This window comes from Apteryx rowi, unplaced genomic scaffold, assembly GCF_003343035.1.
Source record: "Apteryx rowi isolate R43461 unplaced genomic scaffold, aptRow1 scaffold_231, whole genome shotgun sequence".
Taxonomy (NCBI): domain Eukaryota; kingdom Metazoa; phylum Chordata; class Aves; order Apterygiformes; family Apterygidae; genus Apteryx; species Apteryx rowi.
In genome coordinates, this window is record NW_020448653.1 from 1,349,812 (window position 1) to 1,375,278 (window position 25,467).

Sequence of the window (25,467 nt, forward strand, 5' to 3'; positions counted from 1 at the left end):
CGGGGCCCGGCGGTGGCGGGGAGCCGCCGCTCCGCCGTGGTTCGCCGCGCGGGGCTGAGCCGTTAACGGCTCCGCGTTGCGGCCTGAAGGCCAAGCCCGCGTTTCCTCCGGCCGCTTTACTTTTTTTTCAGTGAATTCCCTTTAGGTGGAAAACGCGGTTTGTTATTAAGAGGCTTATTAGTATTACTTTTTTTTTTTTTTAGTAGCCGTGGGGCAGAAGGGCGTCAGAGGGGGGGGCGGCAGCGCGCGGGCTCCCGGCGCGGCGGCCGTTGGCGCCCGTGCGGCGGCGCCGGGGGCAGTGGCGGCCGGGCCGTGGCCGAGGCCACCCGCCCGCCTTTCATCCAGGGCAGGCAGGGTGCCTGCTGATCTCCGTCGCTTTTGAACTCGGAAGCGGGAAGGATTCGTTAGACCTAGAATGGCTGTGGCGCCCCGCTGAACCGACGCGATGGTTCAGGCACGAGCAGGAAGGTGCAGCGGAGCCAGAGCTCGCGGTGGTGGTGAGGCCAGGCCGTGTGCGAGAGGCCTCTCCTCCCTTCCCTGGCACGGCAGCAGGGTTAAGCTTTGGCTCACGGCTTTTCAGGGCTGGGCTGGTTACTGTGATGGTGAAGAACCTCTCAGGCTCTTCCCTAGGTGGGAACGGAGAAAGCGAGTCTTTTGTTTGTAAGAGATTTTGAATATATTCACACATAAGTTTTAGTCAAAGTTGTAACAGTTTTGGAGGGGTCCTTTCATTTCATTCGCTTATGCCTTCCCCATAAGGCCAAGCTACTCTTTTGACTTGCGTTGAAATGTTCTGGCTATAATACGTCCAACATCACGTATTACCCAGTGTATTACAATGTGAAACAGCAACGTAAAGGAGGGAGACTGTTTGTGCCCTCACCAAAGGAAACACAGGAAGAGCTCAGCCATTGTCAAACAGAAAATGGTAGGAGTTATAGGAGAGAAAGGACTTGGAAGCAGTCGTGGAACTGGCACTTTCGCCTTTTGGACTCTGAAGTCAGATAGCAGTGAGTTGCAAATCTACAGTAAACTAGGGTTCCTGCCTTCCAGGGCTTGTCTACTTGCCTTCGCTTTTACCCCCTTCAAGGGGGGATGACAGAAGGGTGCCCGGGAGCCTGTGCTCTTGCTTTACACCCTGTGTGCAAGGGGGGAGAGAGGCATTTCAAACCATGTACAAGGAGACTTTGAGGAATGAGGAGCAAATTTAGGGTTTTTTTAAGACACTTCTGTGCAGGTTTTAGGGGCTGCTCAGTTCAGTGAATATGCGATTGTAATGATTTCTGGGTGGGTCAGCCCTACACTGACTGAGCCCCTGAGTCAGGGTGCACTCAGAGCAGCAGGGCTGGGCAAGTTCCTGGCAGCGTTGCTGTGAGCAGAGCAGAAAGAGTTGTTTACTTTCTCAGCTTATCTTTGCTGGAATCATGTACTCAGGTTGTGCCTGAGTCTTCCCCCAGGCTCCTGGTCTCCGTCTCTGAGGAAAGATCTTTGGAGAGATTGCTGGCTTAGGAGGCTAAATTCTTGACATCTGGCAGGGAAGAAGTGTGAGTGTGAATTAGAATAAGAAGCAAGCTGAATTAAAATCGCTTTAGGGGAAAATAAGGACATGTTCTTCTTTAATTGGTGTGGCAGTTTACAGAAACAACACTTATCCTGTTCTTTGTGCCTTGACTGGTGCGATCTAGATTTATTTGCAAGACAGGGAATGTTTGAAAAGAAACTGCACCTTCTGTATGTACAAAAGCAAGATTTTATTAGTGCAGCTCTTGGGAGTTAACTGATATGCCTTCTGGGCTGTTCCAGCGAGGGGAGAAAGTTCAACGTTCCTGAATGGAAGAGTCAGTTTAAGTCAGAAGCTAATGTACATATTGACAGTTATGTCGCATGTGATATGGAAGGAGATTATAAGGCTCCCTTTGCTACTGGGTTGTTAAAAGGGGGAACTGCAGCAGTATTAAATGACATGCATTTATTTTCGTAATCAAATGTTTTCTGTCAGTTTAAAGATTTTGATTTTAAATTAATCCTGATTTTTCTTTTCACAGATGTGTCACTTCCTCCAAAGAAGTACAATTTTGTCATTTCCAAAAATATGTAATATACTTTGGCGGTAAGTTAGAAATCCATATTGCTGTGTAATGGGTAAAGACATAATTACTGGGTGAATTGCATTGTTAAAGCTGTGAGTTGTAAGCTTAGACTGCAAATAAGATTATTTGCTTTAATACATAGTTGAATGTTTCTGTATAGACTCCATTTTTGCTATTGTGGCATGGAGTTGGACCTTAAATACTTGTATTCTGGAAAGCACTGGGCAAAAGCAAGAACTCTTCAAAAAGACCTGAAAGGTTCACTTTAAGACAGGAAACATAATAAGAGTCATAAACTTCAACTCCAGGGAACCTCAGAAAATCAATTCTAAGCCCTCTGAATCCTGAGGCATACAGGTGAAGCTTTTACCCTTTATTGTTGACTTGATATAGCATCATCATGTTACCTGAAAGTATTGATTTAATTTTGATAGGTCTATGTAAAGCACTTGGCTGTGTAAAGGAGAATTTTAAAATCCAAGTCAGAAATATTTTCCCAGAAGGGTATAGGAGAGGGAGGATAGCAACAAAATCACTGTGTTACAGGAAGATGAAGACTTCATCTGCAAATGTATACTATACCATAAATAGTGTATGCCAAAGGAATACACTGAAAGCAATATAGGGTTTTTTTATTTCTCAGAATAATAGTAATCTATTAAGCATGTTGGGAAGGTTCTTAATTGCTTTCCAAATGCTGCACTTTGCCAACTCCTACAAGTGTGCAGCCATTGATATATAGCTGTGCTGTCCTTGTTCTTCATTAGCTGGCTGAAAAAATGTTTTGATGCCTTCTGTTTAATTTTTAGCCATTTGTTTAAATTTTATGTGACCGAAGAGGAGGAAGTGCTTTGAAATGTTTCTATTTGAAGATTCAGGAAAAGCTTGCTTTTAACAATGTTATTCTTTTGAAAAAACACTGTTGTCAGGCTTCATCATACAAGTATATCACAAATGTGCAGCTGTAGGAAGACAATTAGTGATGAAAAATATCAAGACCCTTTTCAACTTGGTAGAAAGGACTTGAAGAATCTCTATGAGGATATTAAAAAGGTAAGGGTTTTTGACTACTCTGAGATGTTGTAAAGATTCAGACTTTAAAAGCAACCACAGCTTAGGAAGGCAGTCACTGAAGGAATATTCTTTATGTACAGAAACAGCTGTCTGAAACCTAAACAGAAGGCAAGAGACCATTATATCTTACGGAACCAGAATTCAATTTTGTTTTCTCTTGATTTACATAGGTGGAATATTCATTTGCATCTCCAGTTACCATGAAAAGTAATCTTAAAAACAACTGCAACTTGTATTAAGTGAAATGAATGCATGCAGGAACCTTATACATGCATGCTGTTTGCTCACACTAACAGATTGGCTTTGTAACTTTTATGCTGATATATTATTTTCCTTTTTACAGGAATTACTTGTATCTACAGCAGAACTTAGGGAAATGTGTGAATATTACTTTGACGGGAAAGGAAAGGCCTTTCGACCAATGATTGTGGTGCTAATGGCAAGGGCTTGCAACATTCATCATAATAATTCCAGGTGAGTCTGTCACCTTTAAGTATATGAACATGTATCTTACTTTTAGCTTAATCATTCCCATGTTCCCCAAAAATGTGTCTAGTAACTTTATGAAAATAAAAAGCGCTTCAGCAAAACCTGAATTTAAATTCCACTGTGAGGCTGTATTTTGGTAGTTAGCAGTGTGAAAGGAATTACTGGTTTTGATACATACTTCCAGTAAAATGGTGGATATACTAGCGAATAATGTTGCCAAATCATGATATTTGTGAAGGTTTCAGTCAATTATAGCTTCTTGTATAAATGCTTTTTTACAACCTGTAATATGCCTCAAAACTATATAAATTTGATTAAAAGTATTTTTCATTTGTAACCATTCCTATAGCTATTAAACTGTTGTCACAGATAAGAACTTCCTTACTGTGAGAAGAAACTTCTATAACTTTTTTTGTAATTACACAGAAAAACCAGTAAGCAGGTTGTATAATTGTATACAATGCTCTGAGACATACAGTAAAGTCAGAGGTATTTTTCCCCTCTAGGATCAGGTTTCTAATCCTTTAGCAGAAGATTCTAAGCTTAAAACTGGTGTAATCCTCATGTTCTTCAAGTTATATGACTTCTGAAGGCAATTTTAGCAGAGGAAAATCATCATGCTTGCCTTGTACTCTCTGTCACTCATTGCTCTGGCTGATGGCAAATTCTTCTCTCAACACGTTCCTGTCAGTTGTTATGTTTGCATTTGAGGAAGGATGTTGGCTGGAATGTTCCCTGTATTCTAGCTATACTTCCAGTCTTCTCTGGTATAGAATTTCAAATTCAAAAAGTTTGGTCCCTTGCCAGGAGTATTTCTAGACCACTTTATTAGTCTTAAGGGATTCTTCCTAGCTCTTGCAACAGTTTTTCCTTACTAATAGGTCAGTGCCTTGCTGGACTTGATCTCTACATCAGAGCATGGCATATGTTTTGCTGCTTGATGTGGTGCCTCTCCCAGTACAACAGTGTTTCCTCCCCCCTTCCCCCTCGCCATGTGAATATAATTTTTAAGGAGAAAGAAAAACCTAGTTGGCAAGTGTTGTGCCCTGTATGTGCCAGATCCTCTTGTCTTAGGAAAACGTTGTCCAGGTTTGATAATCTACACTCCAGCCTGATGCTGTTCCCTCTTCAGTACTTTTCATTGGCATTGTCTTAGAGGTAACACAAGGAACAAAATAATTTGGAATTCCTCAAGCAAATCAGTGCTGTGACAAAGGGCTTAATATTTTCATGAGTGACCTTGGCATAAAAAACAGGAGTGCGGTGATGGCACTTCTTGATGATGAAACTACCCTTGATTCAGAGGATAATTAGGCCACCTATGGATGGGATGAAAGGAAGCATGCTAAAACAAAAATGTGTCAGTAGCACAATAAAACAAAAATGTCTGCTTGTGCTTTGAGGCTTATCAGTGTCGCACTACAGTATAACCCCCAGTGTGATTTACAGCCAGCTTGTCTATGAAAAATCTGTGATCCTAGCACACATCAATCACAGCGCATCCAGTTGAGCTGAGGAAGTAGTAATATCATTGTATGTGGCTCTTGTGAAATCATCTGCAGCCCTGATACTTATGTTCAAAGAAAAAAAAATGACTCAGGGTGTCTTTCAGGAAGGATTGCAAGGATAATCAGGGAGAATGGAGGACTTGTCTTAGATAAAGAGTCCAAAAGAGCTTGGCTCTTCAAGTATTGCAAAATGAAGGCTATGGAGATAGATAATTGTGGTCTACAAATCCATCAGGAATAGGAGGGAAAGAGCTATTTAAGACAAAGAGCAATGTTGATGAGAGTCATAAACTCAGCATAGAAATTCAGGAGACTTTTACTAACTGGGACAGTGAGATTTTAGAACATCCTCCTAGTCAGAATAATGGAAGAAGAGAGATTTGTCTTATTCTAATGCCTAGCATGACAAAATTGTGAACAAGATTATGTAGAGTATATGCAATACCAAGGAGGCTAGAATTAATGTAAGGAGGCGTGCACTGTATGGTGTGATCAGTGGACCAGGTGCAAGAGGTAGACATAGGAAGAACTGAAATTAGGCCTGCAGCTATCTAATGTACCTTTGCGAAAGTTCTTGTCTCTTATATCTTTCAGATTCCTGCCTTTACTTGTTCAAGGCATTTTTGGCATCTTTAGGCATATGTATGTGCTCACATGTAAAATATGTTTTTGTCCATGTGTTATGCTGTCGTGAAACCCTTGAGACTAGGTTTGAGCCCTGCCCTATGCCAGTGAGAAAATCTGTTCTCTGGGCTGAAGCGTGGCATATGCTTAAGGGCAAGTGTTTGTTGCTTGATAGTCGACTCTTAGCACCAATGCTCTGAGTTAGATACTGGTGCGATTTGACACCTTTGTATATCTCTTGCAGTTTTTATCTGCACCTCTGAACTATGTTTGATGTTTAAAAGCCTCTTCCTTAATCTGAGTGTTCCTTGTATAGGGACAGGCTGAGTCACCATTTCTCTCATGTTGTTTTTAGGATGAAATTCTGAGTAGGGAGAACAGAAATATTTAAACAAAGGAAAGGGATGAAATTGTAGGGTATTTACCTTCCTCTTCTTTGCTTTGTCCCCCTTTCTCTAAGTTTGTGATTTTTATTAAAATTCATGTATGTTTATGCAAGCCTTCAGGGTACTGTTTTTTGGTTCATGCATGATGACAAACATCTCAGGATTTGGGAGGCCAAAGAATAGTTTGTCTTATTTTGGTTGCCCACTTACTGTGAGTTGATTCCATTTCAGAAGCAAAAGAGAAGAAAATGCATATGAAGTTCTTGAAGCAGGCCGTGTGTTACACCAGCTTCTGAGTTTTAAACTGTTAATCATTATGTAATATATAGGAAGCATGTGTACTTCCAGGCCACGTTGGTATTGATTTCATTGTTGTTGCTTCTTACAGCAATGTTGCTTCTTGGTGACAAACTATTCCTCCAATTTCTTACTCTTCATGAGTAAGATTGTACATGTAGAGATGGAAACACTTCATGTTCGTAACTCTGCTACTCTGATAATATAGACCAAAAAAATTCTTGCTTTCCATTCTTCTTCTACTGACTCTTTTTGAGATGTTTTTCCTCTTTCACCTTGTCATTTCCCTTCAAGCATTTTTTTCTCAGTTAATATTGATTCTTCTCTCAAACTTGCTTTTCTTTGAAGCTTTGATTCCCCCTTTTGCAATCAAAGATACTGGCCAGAACATCTGTAGACTAGTGTTTTGTATCATGGGGTGGATAACAATCACAGATCACTGGGGTAAGCCAGCTTCCCATGCTTTCCATCCCTAGCATTTTTTCTTCTGCCTCTGGGGTTTGTTCATCTTGCTGCCATTCCCAACTGTCATATAACTTTCTGGATCCAGCGTGCTTTTGCCTGTGTGTGCCTGTGTGCGTGTGTGTGTACACAGTAGTAGTAGAAAAGGTAATATTCTTCCTTGTTTGGGTCTTAAAGTTAGAGGCTGCAGCTTTACCAGGTTATAGGTCCTGATCCTATGAGGCAGTCTACAGAGACCCCTTTGTCTTTGCAGAGCCCTGCCGCAGTAGTTGAGATGCTTCAAGTGAACGAGAGGATACCCAGTTAGCAATGCTTGCGCACTGGCTGCCTTAATCATTTTTATTAGGTTTGAGGAAGGTAGTTATTTAGAAAGCCCTCAGTAGGTTAGCTGTCTTTTTCTTGAATAAGATCACTTTATTGTGGTCACTGCAAGAAAAGTGACAGTTGTAGAAGGTGATAATGAATCTAAAACATTATCAAAAGATCAGCATCTGAAGCATTCAAGTTGTTTTGTCCTAGTATGAGTTTTTTTGTTTGTTTTGGAGGGCTTTTTTGGTTGCTTGGGGTTTTTTTTGGTTTTGGTTTTTTTTTCCCCTTTATGATCCAAGTGTCAGAAGACCAACCCTTAGTTCTCAGGTCCCTTTTATAGCTGCTTTTTGTATAATGACAGCAGCTTATTTTTGTGTGAGAGTGAGAATTGTTGTAAAGAGTTTAAGCTGAGATCATGCAAATCCTCTGTTTCACACATCCTCTCGCATTTCTTCACACAATGCCTATGGGCAGATTTCACAGAATTATCACTTAGTCTGACTGGACCTATGATTCTGTATAGGGTGTATTCTCAAGAGATGTTTGTGAATAGGAATTTTTATTTCTATTTCTGCAACCAAGTTTTGAGAGAGAGAAACTGAGATAAGAGAAAGCCAAAGAGGTGTAGAAACATCTCAATAGAGAAAATAGTGAGTACAAAAGATTTTGGGCAGGGAGAAGGGAAATAAATCTCTCAAAATGGTGAAAGAAGTAATTAAATATTATGACCTAACTAGACTCAGTAGAATAATATTTTCTCAAGAGATATGAGGACCTCCTAGCAACATTAGCCCTCTTCCCCTGCCTCCATTCCAAACCACAGTTGTCAGAGATGCCTGCATTGTGCACTGTTTTTCAGCTGTTCTGCAATTTGTAGCTGTTTTAATGCATCCTTTCTCTGTGTTTCCTCTAGTTCGCAATWCCCTTCTGTATCATAGGCAACACTTCTGAAATGTTCTTTTTTTTTCAGCCACAGGGGCTTTACAGCAAAAAAACTATCCTGGGGAGTGTGATCATAATCTTGCATGTTCTTTTGCAGGTTTCCTATCTCTACGTTAACAATATTTTGTTATTGGCTAACACATTGCAAAGCTCTTTGTTGCAAACTGTAAATACAGATTGTGGTGTTTGAGGGTTTTTTTTCCTCTTTGAAGAGGGATATTTGGAGGGGAGGTTTGGGGGTTTTTAGTTCTTTTTATTTGTTTGTGCTTTTAACACAAACAAGATCATCCTTAGTCTTGTTCTCTGTGTATGAAACAACTTTTATTATGTGAAAACTCCAGAGTACTATGGGTCTGTAAAAACTTATCATAGAATCAAGCAGGGAGTCATAGTGAAAAATAGTACATGATCAAGGACATAAAGATGAATATAATACATGTGCAAAAAGAGAAAGTTAGTTATATAAAATATATATTTTTATAAATACATATCATCTTGGTGTGTTTCTACTCTGAGAACGACAAAAATGGCATCTTTTCACTTATTGGACTTGTGGGATCCATTTATTCGTTGACCTGAACTACTGCTACTTTCTGTTTTTGTTTTGCAGGGGAGACAGAGTAAAAAAAAAGGCAGGGAATGGGTATGATCCTGTTTCTTCTCTGCTATGTAAAATAGGCATGCTCCAATTCAATTTTCTATAGCCATCTTGTGAGAGTAATTCTACTGCAAAATTTCTTGCCGGTGATGGGAAGACACAAATTAAGTTTGCAGCAATAGTAGTCTAAAAAAGCTTCTGGTTAAATTATCACACTTGACCTGACATACTAGAAATCAGACACATTAAATATGAGCTTTCCTATGCCATTTTCAGTCACTTGTCAGAGATGAACTGCACCATGAAACAGAACTTTTCAAAACTTGCTTTTGAGATGTCTGTCATGCTGTCTTCATACTACTAAAGATGTTGGTGTGTTTGTGAGTGTTGCCATTTACTGCTACTTCCCAGCAGGAAGTCCAGTCTGCTGACATAATTAATGAAAAAGGGAGCCCCAAAAAGGAGAGGAATGCATGAAAGAGGCTGGAGACCTTTACAGTTGTTTGAAGGTAAGTTCTCCTACTTAGTAACAATAGGTTTTTTTGGAAAACTTATTCCAAACTAACATTTGACTAAATTATTAGTGCACAGTAAAATTTACCTGAAAACAACTGTGAAGGTTTCCAGCTCTTATTCTCAGGTTGTTTAAAAGCCACAATTTCACAGCCCGTGAGCCACATCCTGCTATTTTTCAGGATGTAGAACTCCCACTGACAGCAATGCAGAGTTCTGCATAAAGGTAGGTGTCAGAACACAGTGTTATGTCAGCAGACTGCAAGATGTTCTTTCATTTTATGATTAATCACTAGATTTTAATAGATGTAGGCAATGCAAGAAGATTTTAAATTTCCTTCAGTTAAGCTGAAATGATTGTTTTCCATGTTTTTTCTCGACTCTTTTCTGTTCTGCTGGGAAATAGGGTGATTGGCTCTGTTATCTGTATACCAGAAGTAAGGTCCTGGATATCAGAACTAAGGTTTTTTTGTTTTTGTTTTTTATTCAYGTGTGCATGTTGCAACTCTGTGGCAAGGCTGACTGGGACAGCCATTTCTGGGATCCTGCATGCAACCCTGATGAAAACAGGTAGAAAAAGACAGATACTTGAACAAGGCAGTGGTATTTGGATACTAGGGCAGATGGTCCTCTGTCTGACCTGGGATGGCTCTTTTATGTTCGTTTTGCCAACCTTCATCCCTAGATAATTGTTTCCATGTTCTCCCATTACCTTTTTTCACCTATTTAAAAAAGAATAAAGTAGGTGTGAACTACTGAGAGTTGAATCATCAGTGTTAGATCATCCCAAAGGCGCTGAATTTCAAGTGTAAGTGTTAGTTAGTGTTTATAGTTGTAAAGTGATTGCAGTATCATTCCAATTTCCTCAGGCTTTTGCAGACCCCCTGAAGTCTTAGAGTACTATCAGTTTAAAACAAAATCCATGAGTTATGTCTTTCAAATATAAAATACAGGCTTCTGTGCCTACTGATCAGGAGATCCTCCAGCCTGCTGGTTAGTACTGTTAGCCAGCTTTGGAGATTTTGTGATGCTACCTCTTATTGGTAGAGCAACACAGAGATAAGGAAAACTTAAAAAAAGAAAAAAAAATCCTCTCCTGCAAAGCTATGTGGCATTCTGTTACTGTCCCTTCTCTAGATGTCCGTCTCCTAGGAATCAAGTATCCTTTATGCTGTGCCATTATTATGCCATTTAATGTGTCTGGATTTAGATGTGTGCCTTGTGCCATTTAATGTAGTCTGGATTTAGAGGGACCAGAGTCAATAAATGAAGAGTTTTGCAGTACCATTAATGCAGCTATGTAGAAATGGGCCTAATGAAGATGGAAACATCCCATTGCATGTACTGTACTAATGTGATCTGACTTTCTTTTGTTTCCCTAATTCCAGGTTTGAAAGATGAGGTCCAGACCCTGAAAAAGCTGCAATAGCTGTTCTCAGAAATAATTTTTGTTTGGTTTCAGTGGAGATTTCTTACATCTAATTCACTTCATTATGTGACCTTTTATTTTAGGGAGATGCAAGCAAGCCAGCGCTCTGTGGCCGTAATTGCAGAGATGATCCACACAGCTAGTCTAGTTCATGATGATGTTATTGATGATGCAAATTCTCGGAGAGGAAAAATGACAGTCAATCAAATCTGGGGAGAGAGGAAGGTGAGTTTGCCATTATGTACAAGACTTGCCTTTGAATTCTGGCAGAGCAGAAATACCTAGGGTTTTTGTCATATTACCAGCAATAGGCCAAGAGCACAGTTCTGGCTTAGTCCAGAAAAGGTGTGAAGCGGTATGTCTGGATTGTGGGTAAGATGGGTGGTTCTGAACTTTTGGAAGCATTAGAGAAGGTACGATTGCAGTGAGATTCTTACTGATTTTAACTTCACTATGCAATTCTCTGTAGTGCTGCTGGAATACTTTGAACTTGTTCAAACTCATTCAGCACTCTGTAGGTTATCCTGTTTCAGCAGTAAACGTAAAAAGTTTTTCAGTCAGCTTAAGAATTTTTTGAAATAACTAACTAGTACGGTACAGAGCTTTTTCTGCTATCACTGACTTGCAAACTGTCCAAGAGAGGCATTTCTTTGTAGAGCGTTATAAGGAAGCTCTTAATTGGAAAATGCAAGGAAAGAAGTAAACCACTGGCATATCTGAACTTGTCATGGCACTTCAGAGCTGATATGGCATAACACAGCGGAATGGTCAAATAGAGTGGTAACGTTTAAAGAATCTTAACAGGCAAACATATATTCAGATATTGCATACAGGGAGGACATTGCTTATATAGCAAATAAAAACTGTAACATAGGGATTCAAAAATGGTTCCAGTTTAAATATTTGGTTACCTCCTGTTTTGCTCTGTTAGAATGAGAAATGTGTATTTTATGTAGGAAAATGATGTGACTAGACCTGCCAAATAGAGAGAATCCTGTTGTTTCTGAACACTTATAGGAAAAGACTTAAAAAATATATATATATATAAATTATTTATTTATTCTTAGGCTGTTCTAGCTGGTGATTTCATCCTCTCAGCTGCTTCTGTAGCTTTAGCACGAATTGGAAACACTACTATCATCTCTGTTTTAACTCAGGTGATTGAAGATTTGGTGCGTGGTAAGGTCTCTTTCTATTTTTATCTTCAGATTTGTTTGCCCAAGCAATAAACCCACAAATAACTCCTATCTATGCAACTTCTTAGGTGAATTCCTCCAGTTGGGTTCCAAGGAAAATGAGAACGAAAGATTTGCTCACTACCTCGAGAAGACTTTTAAGAAGACTGCAAGTCTTATAGCAAACAGTTGTAAAGCAGTATGTACGTCTGTCTCTTCTAAAGTTAACATACCATACTGTAAGCTTCACAGCTAAACTCCTAATTATTGATGCTTTCTCTGGAGACGCTTCAAAGTAAACCCTTTAAATGGTATTCTGCCAGAATCTAAATGGGTTTGAGATTGTGGATTTTATCCCAATTCAGCTGTGCAGCCTCCAATATTGGTTTTCTTTTTTTTTTTTTTTTTCTGTTTTATATTCATGCACAGGTTTATTGTTATCCTCACTTAAATCAAAATAAGGTCCACAGTGGCTGCCTCTAATTTACAAAATTCTGCAAGCTTGAGCCAGTGTTTTTAATGTCAGTTGAGATTTGTTGAGCCTGTATTTATTTATTTATTTATTTATTTATTTTAGGCTACTCGCACATCTGGTCCCACTCATTGGTGTAGAGAGGGACCTTAAATGAAAACAATGGGAGGAAACAACTATTTTGTGTATATTCTTATCTAGCATTGCTTTAGAAAGGGAAGACATTGTCCTTTGCTATTCATTAAATCATAGGATTTAACTATGTTTCACTGGATAAATTTTAGGTGACTAATCAAGTGGTTCTGTCTTGTTGTGTTGCACTGTAAAAGGAATATGTACTTGCTGATTTGCCTGGGGGGTTTAACTATCAGTTGGTGGGATCCTGCTATATCCAGCACAACCTGTCATTCAGTTCTGTTAGTTCATTACAAAAAGACCTGTTTAAAGATTATGTTTATATTCAAAAAAAMCCCCCATGTTTATTAACATTGCAAAGAATGGAGAAGATGGGCAATAATCTCACCTCAAGAGAGTTACAGTTTTTATTAAAGGAGGAATAGCAGCTGCATGCCATAGCAAGGGGGAGTTCTAAGAGAACTGGACTAAAAATATGTGCTAGTTTTAATCAGCTTCCTTTGTTCTCAGAGAACTGTTGCATTTGTGCATTAGACAGTAGTTGAAAATTGCTTAAATCAAGAAGACTGTATAGAACAAGAGACACAAATTTAGTAGGGAGGGAAAATACTTTCATTACCTGAATTCTCCTAGTTGGATGAAAGAACTTCAGTCTTCTGGATCGTTCATATTAACGGTAGTATGACACAGTAGAGAATTTCCCTTTGCAATTCTTCATTTATTTTAGTAGGAAGTTGGAGTAGTAGGGAGAGTCACATTATCCTGCTACCTCAATAAAAATGTGTAAGTTTTTATACTCATTTTGACAATCTTCCTAAAAGAACCTTCATGGATAGAAGAAGAATCACCTTCCCACACCTTATCCCACTTCCCACTCAAATCCTTACAAGAATTAAGGATTTGAGTACTTCCTTCCAGATTGTGTGTGAGATGCTGGTTAACAGGAAGGAAACATGTTTGGCTGCTATCTTCCAGTAGTTGTTCTGAGCATAAGTATGCTTTCCAGTGCTGACTTGCTGGAATTTTATATGCAATAAAATTGTGTTATAAAGAAAAACAAGAGATTGGTTTTGTCATAAGGACAGACCTTACTTGCATGCAGTGGCAATGGCTTGTATATACATCTCTCCATCAGTTTCTTTCTGCATGAGTTAGGAGAACTATGCTGATACTCCTAGCAGTGAAAAGATATTTTTGATGGTTTAGGCCATTAAGGAAAAGGATGGAATCAGAAGGGTGTTGTGTTATCTGCAGCAAAGATGATCACTAAGATCACCAGTTCTAGCTTGAAAAGAAATTCACCTGTATTTCAGTTGGGAATGAATAGTATTCACACCTTGTTTTCAGGGACAAAGCTAAGGAGAGAGATTATTGATGTTCACGACATTATTTACAGCTTAACAGGCTAGTGTGTCATTGGAAGCAGCTCAGATCTTGTTAATGATAGAAACAAATCAGTGTCTGATTTCCTATGTATAAATAAGATAAAAGTATTACCTGAAAAAAAGATGTCAAACTAATTTGAATGTTCTTTTGGAATCCTGCACTATGTGATGCCCTTGAGAAGGCAGACTAGGTATTCCTTGTAAGATCTCTAAACAAGATAATGGACAGTGTATTAACACTAGTGTATTCACTGCATTGGGTGTCTTCTGCATCTTCAAAGCATCACTGCACTTGAGTCAAAAATCCTTTAAGGTAGACTGTTATGTACATTAAAAAAAATGGCTATTCAAGATGTTAGAGCCATTGCAGTCTCCAGTTTTTCTACAACAATTCTGCATGGGGGAATGTGTACTGAAGTTACAGTCAAAGTAATATATTGCAAAAGGAAATGGTGGCATATGGCCCAGAGGGTGACTGAAGCCTTAGTTACTGAGAGGCATTTCTCAGAGAACATGAGAGGGTGACTCTAGTTCAAGAATTCAGAAACAATAAAGCAGAAGTGGAATTTCCATCAATCATCAGGCAAATTGGAGATGGCAAAATAAGCTTAGCAGGTTCTTTCAGTCCTTTTTCTTGCTGTAATGTGAATTCCTAAAGCTGTTTATATTCCACCTAGCATACTTTCAGAAGAGGGCTTAAAAACATGCTTGTTTGAGATCAGTGTAAAGTTGCACTAGAAATTCTTGATTTTATCTCATAGTGCTTTTTGGCTTTTATAACTTTGGGCCTTGATCTTGCAAGCTGATCTACACAGACGTATCCTTGCATGCCTGAATGGAGTCCCCCATGGGTAAGGCAAGACTTTGTATGGAAGGTCTGCCTTAGGGACAGAAGAAAAGGAATAGTCTGCAGCTCTATATCTACCTGTGAGCTCCTGCTTAACTATTTCACAGTTTGGTGTGTGCACAGGGCTCCATCTGAAAAAACACCTGGTATGGAAGTGGTGTCTAGGAAAATTACACATCTTTGGAAATCTTAGAAGCTAGTACACCACCAACAATGTTGACTAGCTTGAGGAGGTTCATACAGGCAACAGCAAAGTCCTAAAACAGATGTAGGCTCGTATCAGTGGCATCAGATATTATGGTCAGCCAGTAGATCTTTCATTTTATTTAAAATACGGTAATTCTTCTGGGGGTGTATATTCTCCAGAAACTCTTTGCTAAGAAAGAGATTAACATAAATATAGCACAGATTTTCAAGTAGATAATCTTCACGTATGTATAAGTACAGTTTTTATAAGCAAGTGCATCTTAAAATGAGTTACTTGAGAAGAGGTCAAATGCATGACAATACAAATTCGGGACAAGAAAATAGTTTTCAGTTTTGTGTAGGGGCTGCTTTCGGGCAGACCTCTTCCTCTCTCAGGTGGGCTTTTATAACACCTCTTACTTCAGGATTAGTTACTAAAAAGGATTTAAAGAGACAGGAGGAAGTCAGCAGTGTGCCCTGCAGCACTGGAGGCTAGCCACATACTGGGCTGCATTGGTAAAAGCATAGCCAGACTGTCATGGGAAGTGACTGTTCTCTTCTATTTAGCACGTGAGACTTCATGGGCAGTACCATGCCCAAGGTTGGGCTCCCCTGTACAAGACAGACATCAACATTGTGGAGTGAGTCCAGTGAAGTGCCACTGTGATGGCTGGGGGCTGGAGCACATGACTTAGCAGGAGAAGCCAAGAGCTGGGTTTAGTTTGGAGAAGAGAAGGCTAAGGGAATCTTCCTGCTGTCTCCTGCTAGATAGAGGAAAGGTGTAGAGAAGGTGGAGCCAAACTCTTTTCAGAGGGACAGTGAAAGGACATGTTGTATCATGGAAAATTCCAATTAGATATTAGGAAAAAAAATTCTCCAAGAGGTTGGTCAAGCACTGAAATGGGCTGCCCAGAGATGCTGTAGAATCTCCATCCTTGGAGACTCAAAACTCAACTGGACACAGCCCTGAGTAACCTGATCCAACTCTGAGGTTAGCCCTGCTTTGAGCATGGGATTGGACCGAATAATCTTCAGAGGTCCCTTCCAGTTATTCTGTGATTCCATTGGAAAGAGGAAATAGTGCTATTGTCTGGAAACGAGTGCTGGATGAGTCACAAATGAGAAGGCAGAATCCTGACTGCTTGAGGAGATGGGCATGGAGGAAAGATGGGAGAGCAGTAAAAGGGGAAGTCTTTAGAGCCACCTCTTCTTTCCAAGCTGGACACAAATCTAGGAGATGGAGTTTGAGGGCAGACATCTCTTGTATCATTTACAAAAATGCATATCCCTGCCCAGCAGAAGGTTTTTATGCCAGGTCACAGGTACAGATGAGTAAGTGCTTCAAACTCCAGCTGCTGTATTCTCACATGATAAATAACAGAGCAGGTGTATCTACCCAGAGCTGATCATAAAATATTTCTTGGACATGAAGTTCAGCAGAGAGGCAAGACTGGTTTATAGTCTTTCATGTAACATAAAATAATAGAAACAATTTTTTATTTAAAAAATGTTTGAAATAATGTCAAGTAGATTGACTTGCTTTATTGAATTCAAAGAACCTTTCTGAAGAATTCACTCCACTTGATATTAGGAAGAATTTTTGATCATGGTTTAGTGGAAGACATATCTGAATTCTTGCAAGATGAAATTTGTAATCAACCAGTCATGTCAGAGGAGCTATAGGAAGTCCTCAGAGGGTGAGTTTTATCAGTTATACACAAATATAATTAAGTTGACATTGTTATTCTGATCTGTATCTGTAAATATATGCTATTATGCCAGTATAGCTTCAGTTAGCTAGCCGCTCTGTGAGTGATGCAAGTTTGACTGAGGAAGAGCCAGCCTGCCTGCCTGCACCACAGTGAGTGTCCATATGGGGGCAATAACCCACAAGAGCGATTTCAGAAATTAGCTCCTAAAGGAACTCCCTAGCAGACAAGACCCTGTCATGCTGCAAGGTTTATGATGTAAGAGTTGCTCGTTGGAGGGGTGATAGGCTTATAAAACTCCTAGGTTGTCGTGGTTTTTTTTTTCCTTCTTCTTCTTTCTTTTCTTCATTGCTTGAATAGAAGATATGAAGCTCTTGCAAAGATACAAGAATTGGTTTTGCATTGATGAATTTTGCTCATGTAAAGACATTCTGTAACTCATGCTTCTGTTTTTAAATCCACATATCCTGCTGAAGTTCTTTATACAAATAATGTCTGTGTCCACAGGAAACTGTCTACCTGCACGGATAGCTCTGCTCTGACTTTCCAATTAAATGAAAAAGCTCTTCTCTTTACATGGCACTTCCTCTCCCCATCTACCAACTTTTYCCCAACTCTGACACTTTGCCATTAATGAAGATTTTGTAAAAAAACATCCATTTGAACAAAGCTGTTCTACTAAATTCCATATTTCAATTCTGTAGACTAAATTTGATGGTAGCTAAAGATTTCATTAAAGCAGGTTAGATGCAGCCTTTCTGATCTTGTTTGATTTTTATTACAGAAGCAACCAAAAGTTTGCTAGGCATTGTGTAGTAGTAGATGATGTCAGCTTTTGGGGGCAAATACTACCAATTAAGAGACAAGTATCAAAAGGAGGATAAAAGGGCAAGATGTTCCAGTTTGATAGGCCTTGGCAACTTTTATTTAAATGACTTATAATTCTAGTTCACTCAGGATAATGCCCTTCAGGACTCTMTGTGATTCAACATAAATTAAGTAGCATAACTTCCCTACTTTACTGTCTTCCTCTTTATCAAGCCATCCAGATTCCTCAGAGTTTACTAGTTATCCATGGGTACAGATAACTGGGAGGCTTTCTGGTGTTCAGCAGAATGAAATGCATTGACACATGAAACAGTCCCTGATATTGTGCAAGTTGCAATGCATTTATTGGGATATATCCTTCAGTATCTAATGTTGTTTCCTATTTTCATCTTCATGTTCACCTTCACAGCTCTTTCGGGACTGGTTTTTAGTTTGGGGTTGTTTTTAAATGATCCTACCTTTCATTACCATTGAAGAGGATTTTTTTTTTATATGCATATTTTTGTGTTGTGTGGTTTTCCTAACATATATTTTTAGTCTTAAATTAAATAAAAATGCATCTTCACTCCTTCAGTTAGTTGCAGCAGTTTGTGTCTGGATTTTTGTCCCCTAATTACTTTATCGAAGGTTAGCATAAAGCAGTATTTAAGTATAACCAACCTCATTTGGCAAAGTGTTTAATCAATATATAAATGCAAAAGCCTAAGTGTCTTACCTTGGGGCAAGATATTTATTCTCAAATCTTAACATGTCCTATATTCTAGTTTTGTGAAATTTATTCAGCAAAACTTTTATGTCACATACTCAATTCCTGTATCCATACCCAACTAAAATGTTTATTTCTATTTGTTTGTCTCAGTTTAGTGATACTTCTATCTAACCTGGTGTATTTCCTTCATTCCTATCTTATTTTTCTTTGCCGCTAATTATCTCTTGACACTTTTCTCTGCAAGCTATCAGCTCATCTTCATGAGAACTTCAGTTTTGGATAGTTAGCATCACCCCTAAAAATAACCTTTTTTTAATCTCAACTTTCCTCCTAAATTGGGTGCAACACTTTCAGTTTTGTGGCTCTTTTATGAAGCATGTAATGTCCATTTATCTGCTATCTATCTGACCTCCAATTATCCCATGGCTGATTTATATATGTCATAAATTTCATTCCCCTGTCCCTGGACTGTAGATGACTACCAGTCTGCATGTACAATGCAACTGTATTTCTTCTCTCTCCATCTTTGCATTATAATTTCTAACCATGATAAATATATAATAAAGTTAATCTCTTTGAAACTCGAATATATTTTTAATACTGCACTGCTGTTCAGTCTTGTTTTCTAATTGGCTTGGCTTTTTGTGTGTATCCACAGAGATAGGCAAGAATGTGCTGCTGATGCGGCTTTTTTTCCCTCTCCCAGATTCCTACTGTACATGCTTGCTATGTTGTACCTAGGGTCAGAGACTAAAAGTGGATGCTAACTAAAGCTTTCTGTTTTTTTCTTTTTTTTTTCCTTTTTTTTCCTTTTCAGGTTTCTATTCTAGGCTGCCCTGATCCCAAAGTTCATGAGATTGCATACCAGTATGGGAAAAATGTTGGCATAGCTTTTCAGGTAGTGTATTCCTCTGCTTTTGTTGAATTAATGAGAATCTAAAGTTTAACCTTTTGAAAACTGTCCTGAAATCGATGTGGGCTATTTAAATCCTTTAAATAAATCTTCTCTTAATGAATGAGGATTATTCTGTATTTAGCGCTCTTTAAAAAAAAAAATAATAATAATCTGTATGTTTATCTCTTTCCAGCTAATAGATGATGTGTTGGATTTTACATCATGTGCTGACCATTTGGGGAAACCAACAGCAGCAGATCTCAAGCTGGGATTAGCCACAGGCCCTGTCTTGTTTGCTTGTCGACAGGTAAGTCCACAGGAACTCTTCTCTCCAGAAAGAGAGTGTGCATTGCTCTTTTAAAGGAATATTTTGTAAACTTTAAATCTAATCTCTGAATTAATTAAATGGTTTTAGATGCTGTTGTATTTTTGACTTCCTTGGCAACAGTGGTTTTGCAGTTGCATTTTTCCTTTTTCGTTCTAAAGATTTCTAGGCATTCACAAAGAAGAAAAAAATACTAATTGACTTTAAAAGAAGATATAGTAGTATGACCACACACAATTAACCAAACTGAAAAGAAACAAAGATGCATGCTTTCTTCTATTTGTTTGCAGTGATAATACTGGTAGATGTTAAGATTGGAAAGTATTGTAGAACTGAGGAGGTAAGGAATAAACCTTTGAACCTTAAAATAGTGTTTTCAAGCTCTAAGCTAACTTGGACCTAATGGTGAAACAGAAAAAAGGAAAAGCAGATCTCCACAAGGAAGCAGTTGTCTATGTTGTCTCTGCCATCATCTGGAGACTGGAAGGGAAATTGGGATCCACAAACTAGAAAATGTAGGAAGCTTTAGAGAGGGTGCAAACTAAAGTTCAGCTAAGAATTTTTAGCTTTCACTTGCATCAGGAGCTTCCATCCTAACCCCCCTGCTGGATATGTCTGCTGCATATGAGCAGATCAACTTTACAGCACATGCAGAGAGGTCCAGCTTGAACACATCAGGTCTACAGCGTGAGAGATGAACATGGCCTGGGCATGTACCAAAGGTCAACGCTTTCAAGACCAGCTGGATTTATTGCACATACATGTTCTTCTGGGTTGAGAAACAGCTGCCTACATGAGTGCTCTAACCATTTGGCCCTTGTATTAAAAGCAGCACTAGTCTTTTGCCACCCTGATTCAAGTGCCTAACGTTTGGAGAGGGACAGATGTTCCAACACTTTTCATGATGTTTTCTGGAGGTTATTCCTAAGCAGATTCCTGCTCATGTTCTTTGCTGAGACATCTTGTTCTCCCCAGGCTCTGAATATATGGCCCTTTTGCCAAATTCTGGACTTTGTACCCATTCTGGGGCCAAGTACTTAAAATATCTGCATAGCTTTTAGGTGGGCACCTTTATCCTTCATTGGATTTGGTCCCTTTGTCTCTTTTGTTTTCAAGCTTATCAGTTATGAAAGGGCAAAGCTTTCCATTCTTTACAGTTGTGCTACTAAAAGTAAACACGTTTTTAGTTTGCAGAAGAGAAAAGAGTATCACAAATAAAATAAGCTTAAAGTCACTCAAGATTTTCAGTGGCTCAGGGATGACTTGGAGGAGTACAAGGAAAACAGAAGTGTCAGCAGCACCAAAAAAATTAAAACTGGTGCTAATCCACAAAAGGGGAAGGGACTGATTGATTTAATGAACACCCTGTACCTTGCTCGAGCTTCTGGGTCACCTGGGCTAAGAAGATTTAGGACTTACAAACCAATCCTTCCAAAAAAACTTCACTGCATGATACAAGATTGGCCCTAACTAGTTTTAATAGGAGCTGTAGTCTGTGATCTCTCATTGGAATTGCTCAGAACTTGACACAGGAAGTTTTAAATAATTTTTCAAAAAAAATAAAACTTTGGCTTACTTTGCTCCTCTTTTTAAAACCCAAAAAGCTTAAGATTTTGGGAGTGGGAGAACGAATGTATGCATGTGTTTGTTTCCTCATCCTTTGTGCATTTACAAGGACATGTCTCTCAGAAAAGACAGGGAAGCGAAGAGTATCGGCCACGTAAGAATATAGACTAACAGATGCTGAGAACAATCCACTCCCTGTTCTCAGTGTCCTCATCCCAGCCTGTCTGCAGGATTCATGAACTTGTTCTTGAATCATTATTTCAGAATTTGATCATATGCAGCAGAATCTTATCAGTCATCAGCAACTGGAGTTGTCTAAAGGGACAGTGACAGACTCAGGTACTTGGATACAGAAAGAGGATGCAGTTGTGATTTTTTTTTTTTTTAACTACTTCTTTTAGAGGAAAAACAAGGACATGTTACAGAGACTTTAAATAGGGTTTGGCAGTGAACGGGTGATACTGATTGTCTTGTGGGTGTTGACTATTCCAAATTTTTAATTAAAGCTATGCATTTATTCATCTATTTGGGCTGGCTGTCTCTGACTTTCAACCTTACCTATTATTTAATGAGTTTTATCAGGTAAGTAAGAGCTAAGTTCATAGGACAGAAAAGAACTTTGTAAGCTCTATTTTAAAATCTTACTTGTTCTTCGTAGGGCACTTCTGAACACTTCCTCATTTCTATCTTTACAGTAGGTGGGAAGCGCAGTTTTTGCTTTGAAAGGTAACCTGACCACCTTACAAAGTTTTTCACGTTAACCAGAAGGCTTCTTTGCTGACAATTTCCTGCTGTATTTAAGAAATTCATAGAACAGCACTATAGACTTACATTATATATAAACAAAATAAGTGCTAAAATCTGGAGCTTTTCTCCACAGACGTTTATCTGTGCTGTTACTAAAAGATGTTTCATCTATTTGTATCTGAGAATACAAACTCATGAGAAAAGGACTTGAAGGTAGTCCAAAATGTGATTGTTAATTATATGCTGTCTTTTTGCTTGAAATTAATATTACTGCTATCTTGCATACCGTCTAATTTATCTGGTAATCCTCCTGTTGTCTTCCTCACAAACATACCTCTAGTGCGCTTGGATCTTCAAGTGATAACCTTTCCTTCTCCTCTCCCCTCCCTCTAAAATACATCTGTTTGCATTAGAATATTGAGGAGTGAGCTTTAGACAAAAATGTTTAGGTCAACTTTAGATCTATTTATTCAGTACTTAAAGTTAGTTCACTCAAGAAAATTTTTTTAAAGAAATATACAGTAGTTATGCTAATTCTAAAGTCACTTTTAAAATAGCACAGCTCATGCGGTTTATTTTTATTGTGAGTATTCCTATCAAATGCTTATATACTGCCCTGTAAATCTGCTCAACTGCTAATAATAGCTTTTCATTAAAGGTTTGGGGATTTTTATATTCTTTAGGGCTTAAATATAAAAAGTCAAGCAATGTGCATCCTACATCATTRTAAATATGAATAATATGACAATGAATAATATGAACATTGCAATTAAATTGTCATTATATGGGAAGGAAACTGGAATCTAGAGAAAGCCAAGTCTGAGTCACCAATAAACTTTTAAATGTATCTTCTAAGAGAAGACTGCCTGTGAGTAACAGAGAAATGTCATGGCAATAAAAAATGTTATATGTTTGTTCCCTAACAATAGTTTTGCAGATATATGGTTTCAAGACCAAAGATGTGCAAGGAAAACACATCCTTGTCTACAAGTTTACTGCAATACAATAATCTAATGACTTTCAGACGGATGAGCAAATACCTCTTTCCTTTCAAAAGAATTCCTCTGCAGAGTAGCTCTCTGAAGCTGTGGCCTTAGTTTGTTAATTAAGTACCAAGTTTTCTGTTTCTAGACTGTCTGAAGGAAGAAAGTGCCAGCAGGTTTACATGAGCGGTACAGTGACTTGCTCAGACAACTGACTTCAGTTATCTAACGGATTTATCGGTTACTGATTGTGCAGTGCTAACTACACATTCTAAGTGATTGTAAACACAAAATACATTATAGTTACAATTGTTCTCTTAACTGTCTTGTCTATATTTTCAAATCAAATATCAGATGCCATTATAAAATGTGGTTTAGATACGGAGTTGAGTAGTTGAAAACTGCTGGTTTTGTTTGCATGAATTTTAAGTTGGGCATTACCTGCAGTTTTTTGAAGCTGCARATTAAAACCAACTCTTGCTCATTGATTTTATTCAAATTCTCTTGAGCTCCAGGTGGACTGCAGTGATTTTTTAGGCTAGTAATACTTACAGTATTTAAGATGTATTGTTTGAACAGCTTTGTTTCTTACTTCAAAAATCTCTAATCTTTACTATAAACCCATTCAGTAAAATCTTTCTTCACCAAGATCTTAGCTGGATTGTCTCTCTTAATTACAAACATGGACAAATTCTGCACTGTCCTGGCCTTTCTGTATGCAAAATCTATGTATATAAAACCCCAAAGCAATGAAAGGTGTAAGTGGATGTAACAGTATCATTAAGGGTTTTATTCAGCCTTACAGGTGGAACTGTGCAATACAGATTTAACAAACCTCTCAGTAATCTGTTGCACATGTGGGAGAGGAGGTGCTGCTAGGTGTGCTAACGTTAGCCATCACTCATGATGTAGAAATACCTGAACCAGCTTGAATACACCTGGAAGTACGCACAGCAGAAATTCCCACACTGGATCAGCTGTTCAACAAGATGAAATGGCAGGTGCTAACTTTTGCTACTACCTGGCTACATAGCCTGCCAGTTTTAAATTTTAAATGCTTAGGCTTTGCTCTACAGTAGTCTTATGCAGATTTCATGGAATTAAACCTACTGATGATCTGTGTTTATTGGTACCTCTAAATAACAACAGTGGTCAGGCAAGGCAGCTATATTATGGTTTCTTTTTCACCTTAACATGGCAGCAGCTACATGGACAACAGCTCATAAGCAGTACAAAAACTTCTCCCTTTGTGCTTAGTTTCCAGAAATGAATGCTATGATAATGAGACGATTCAGTAAGCCAGGAGATGTTGAACGTGCTCGGAAATATGTATTGCAGGTAGGACTGATATAAAGTATTTAATTCCTGAATACTGTCCCTACTGAAGTCAGTCTGAAATTCATTGCTTCTGAAGTCAACTTGCAGGGCTGTATTTTCACATAATGTTGAGCAGCATGCTACATATGGTGCCCTGTTAGTACTCTTCAGACTGCTTCACCAGCACAATGTTTTAACAGAAATGTTAGCTACTGGATTGAATAGCTTGTTGTTGTTGTTAAATAGCATAAAATCCACATAAGCAAAAAGCTCATGTTTGAAACTCAGTTCCTTCAACTGAAGAGTAGCGTTGTTCAACAACTGGTGTAAGCAGCAAGTAATTACCAATCAGTCTTACATCTGAAGTACATGTTCTGTATTAATTTTAACCGAGCCTGGTCTGAAAAGAATGAGTAATTGTGCAGAGCAAATACATATTTGGTCAGCATAGCAGGGGTTTTTTTATGTCTTGTGTGTGTGTGTGTGTGTGTGTGTGTGTGTGTGTGTGTGTGTGTTCTCTCTCAACCATTAGTTTCTAGTCCTACTGAATAGTATCTTATTGATAGCAGTACTGCTTTATAGTACACTTAAGTTTAGCACAGATGAATTTTAAGTATTTTGAAGCTTTGGGGAAGAGATGTAAGATTCAAGGAATACAAAATTAATCCCTTTCTCCTTCAGAATATAATTGTTAAGTGTTCAGGCTGCTTACTAGCCTTAAAAAACAAAACAAAACAAACCTTCACAGTTTAACTAGACAAGGCAAACGGCAGAGGGGAGGCAGATCACTTATCCATCGCTTGTAATTGTGTTCTTGTGTAAGAGTGACGGTGTGCAGCAAACGACCTACCTCGCCCAGCGCTACTGCCATGAAGCTACAAGAGAGATCAGTAAACTACGGCCATCCCCTGAAAGAGAAGCCCTCATTCAGCTGACAGAAATGGTACTCCTGCGAGACAAGTGAGAGAACTCCTTCCACTCGTTCAGGCAGCTACTTACCAGACTGTGCCTAAATTTACTTTGAAAGTTATTTGCTTCCAATACAGGCTACCAAAAACTATTTTTTTAAAAACTTTTTTTTGGAAATTCTTTTTTAAAAAAAAAGTTTAAAGTGTTTTATTGTAGGAAGCCATACAACTCAAAACAAATCAAACTGTGTTGTACAACTGTTTTAGTGGGGGCTCTTAATGGTGAGGGTGGGGAAGATGTTTACATGTTGATGCATAAAGGCCACAGTAAGAATAAATATAATCAGTGTATCAGAACTGAAGTTGCTCCAAATTTCACTCATGTTTACAATAATAAACAGCATGCATGTTTCTATCTGGTAAACTCCTGTGAAAATAATGGTTTGAATGCTTTCCAGGCTGTGAAACTTCAGAAGTACCTGGAATTTCATATATGGGAATGGTTTATTATAAAAGACCACATGTAGACTTTAATGGGGTTATACACAAATGAAAGGTT

The 25,467-nt window shown here is 38.6% G+C and overlaps 1 protein-coding gene across 6 annotated transcripts; it reads left to right on the plus strand.

Annotated features, from left to right (window-relative positions):
* Window positions 1-388: 388 nt before the first annotated feature.
* Window positions 389-25,265, plus strand: PDSS1 (decaprenyl diphosphate synthase subunit 1). Of its 6 annotated transcripts, none has more exons than XM_026065748.1 (11): window positions 389-1,010; window positions 2,046-2,110; window positions 3,020-3,143; window positions 3,508-3,638; window positions 10,805-10,946; window positions 11,789-11,900; window positions 11,986-12,095; window positions 18,985-19,065; window positions 19,256-19,369; window positions 23,941-24,021; window positions 24,824-25,265. In XM_026065748.1, exons 2-11 carry the CDS (start codon window positions 2,046-2,048, stop codon window positions 24,962-24,964), a joined length of 1,101 nt encoding a protein of 366 aa, XP_025921533.1. In that variant the 5' UTR covers window positions 389-1,010; the 3' UTR covers window positions 24,965-25,265. The 6 variants fall into 6 exon arrangements, 5 of the variants coding, with proteins under 5 accessions (XP_025921533.1, XP_025921532.1, XP_025921535.1 ...); XR_003253503.1 differs by lacking the exon at window positions 389-1,010 and adding an exon at window positions 1,462-1,544 and having other exon boundaries at window positions 19,549-24,021; window positions 24,824-24,842; XM_026065747.1 differs by lacking the exon at window positions 389-1,010 and adding an exon at window positions 1,462-1,544.
* Window positions 25,266-25,467: the final 202 nt, after the last annotated feature.

Bases quoted from the DNA above. Each gene is read 5' to 3' on its own strand.
- PDSS1 (XM_026065748.1), top strand. From the start codon at position 2,046: ATGTGTCACTTCCTCCAAAGAAGTACAATTTTGTCATTTCCAAAAATA. The intron at 3,639-10,804 runs GTGAGTCTGTCA...CTTTTATTTTAG, and splicing joins ATTCATCATAATAATTCCAG to GGAGATGCAAGCAAGCCAGC. The intron at 19,066-19,255 runs GTAGTGTATTCC...ATCTCTTTCCAG, and splicing joins ATGTTGGCATAGCTTTTCAG to CTAATAGATGATGTGTTGGA.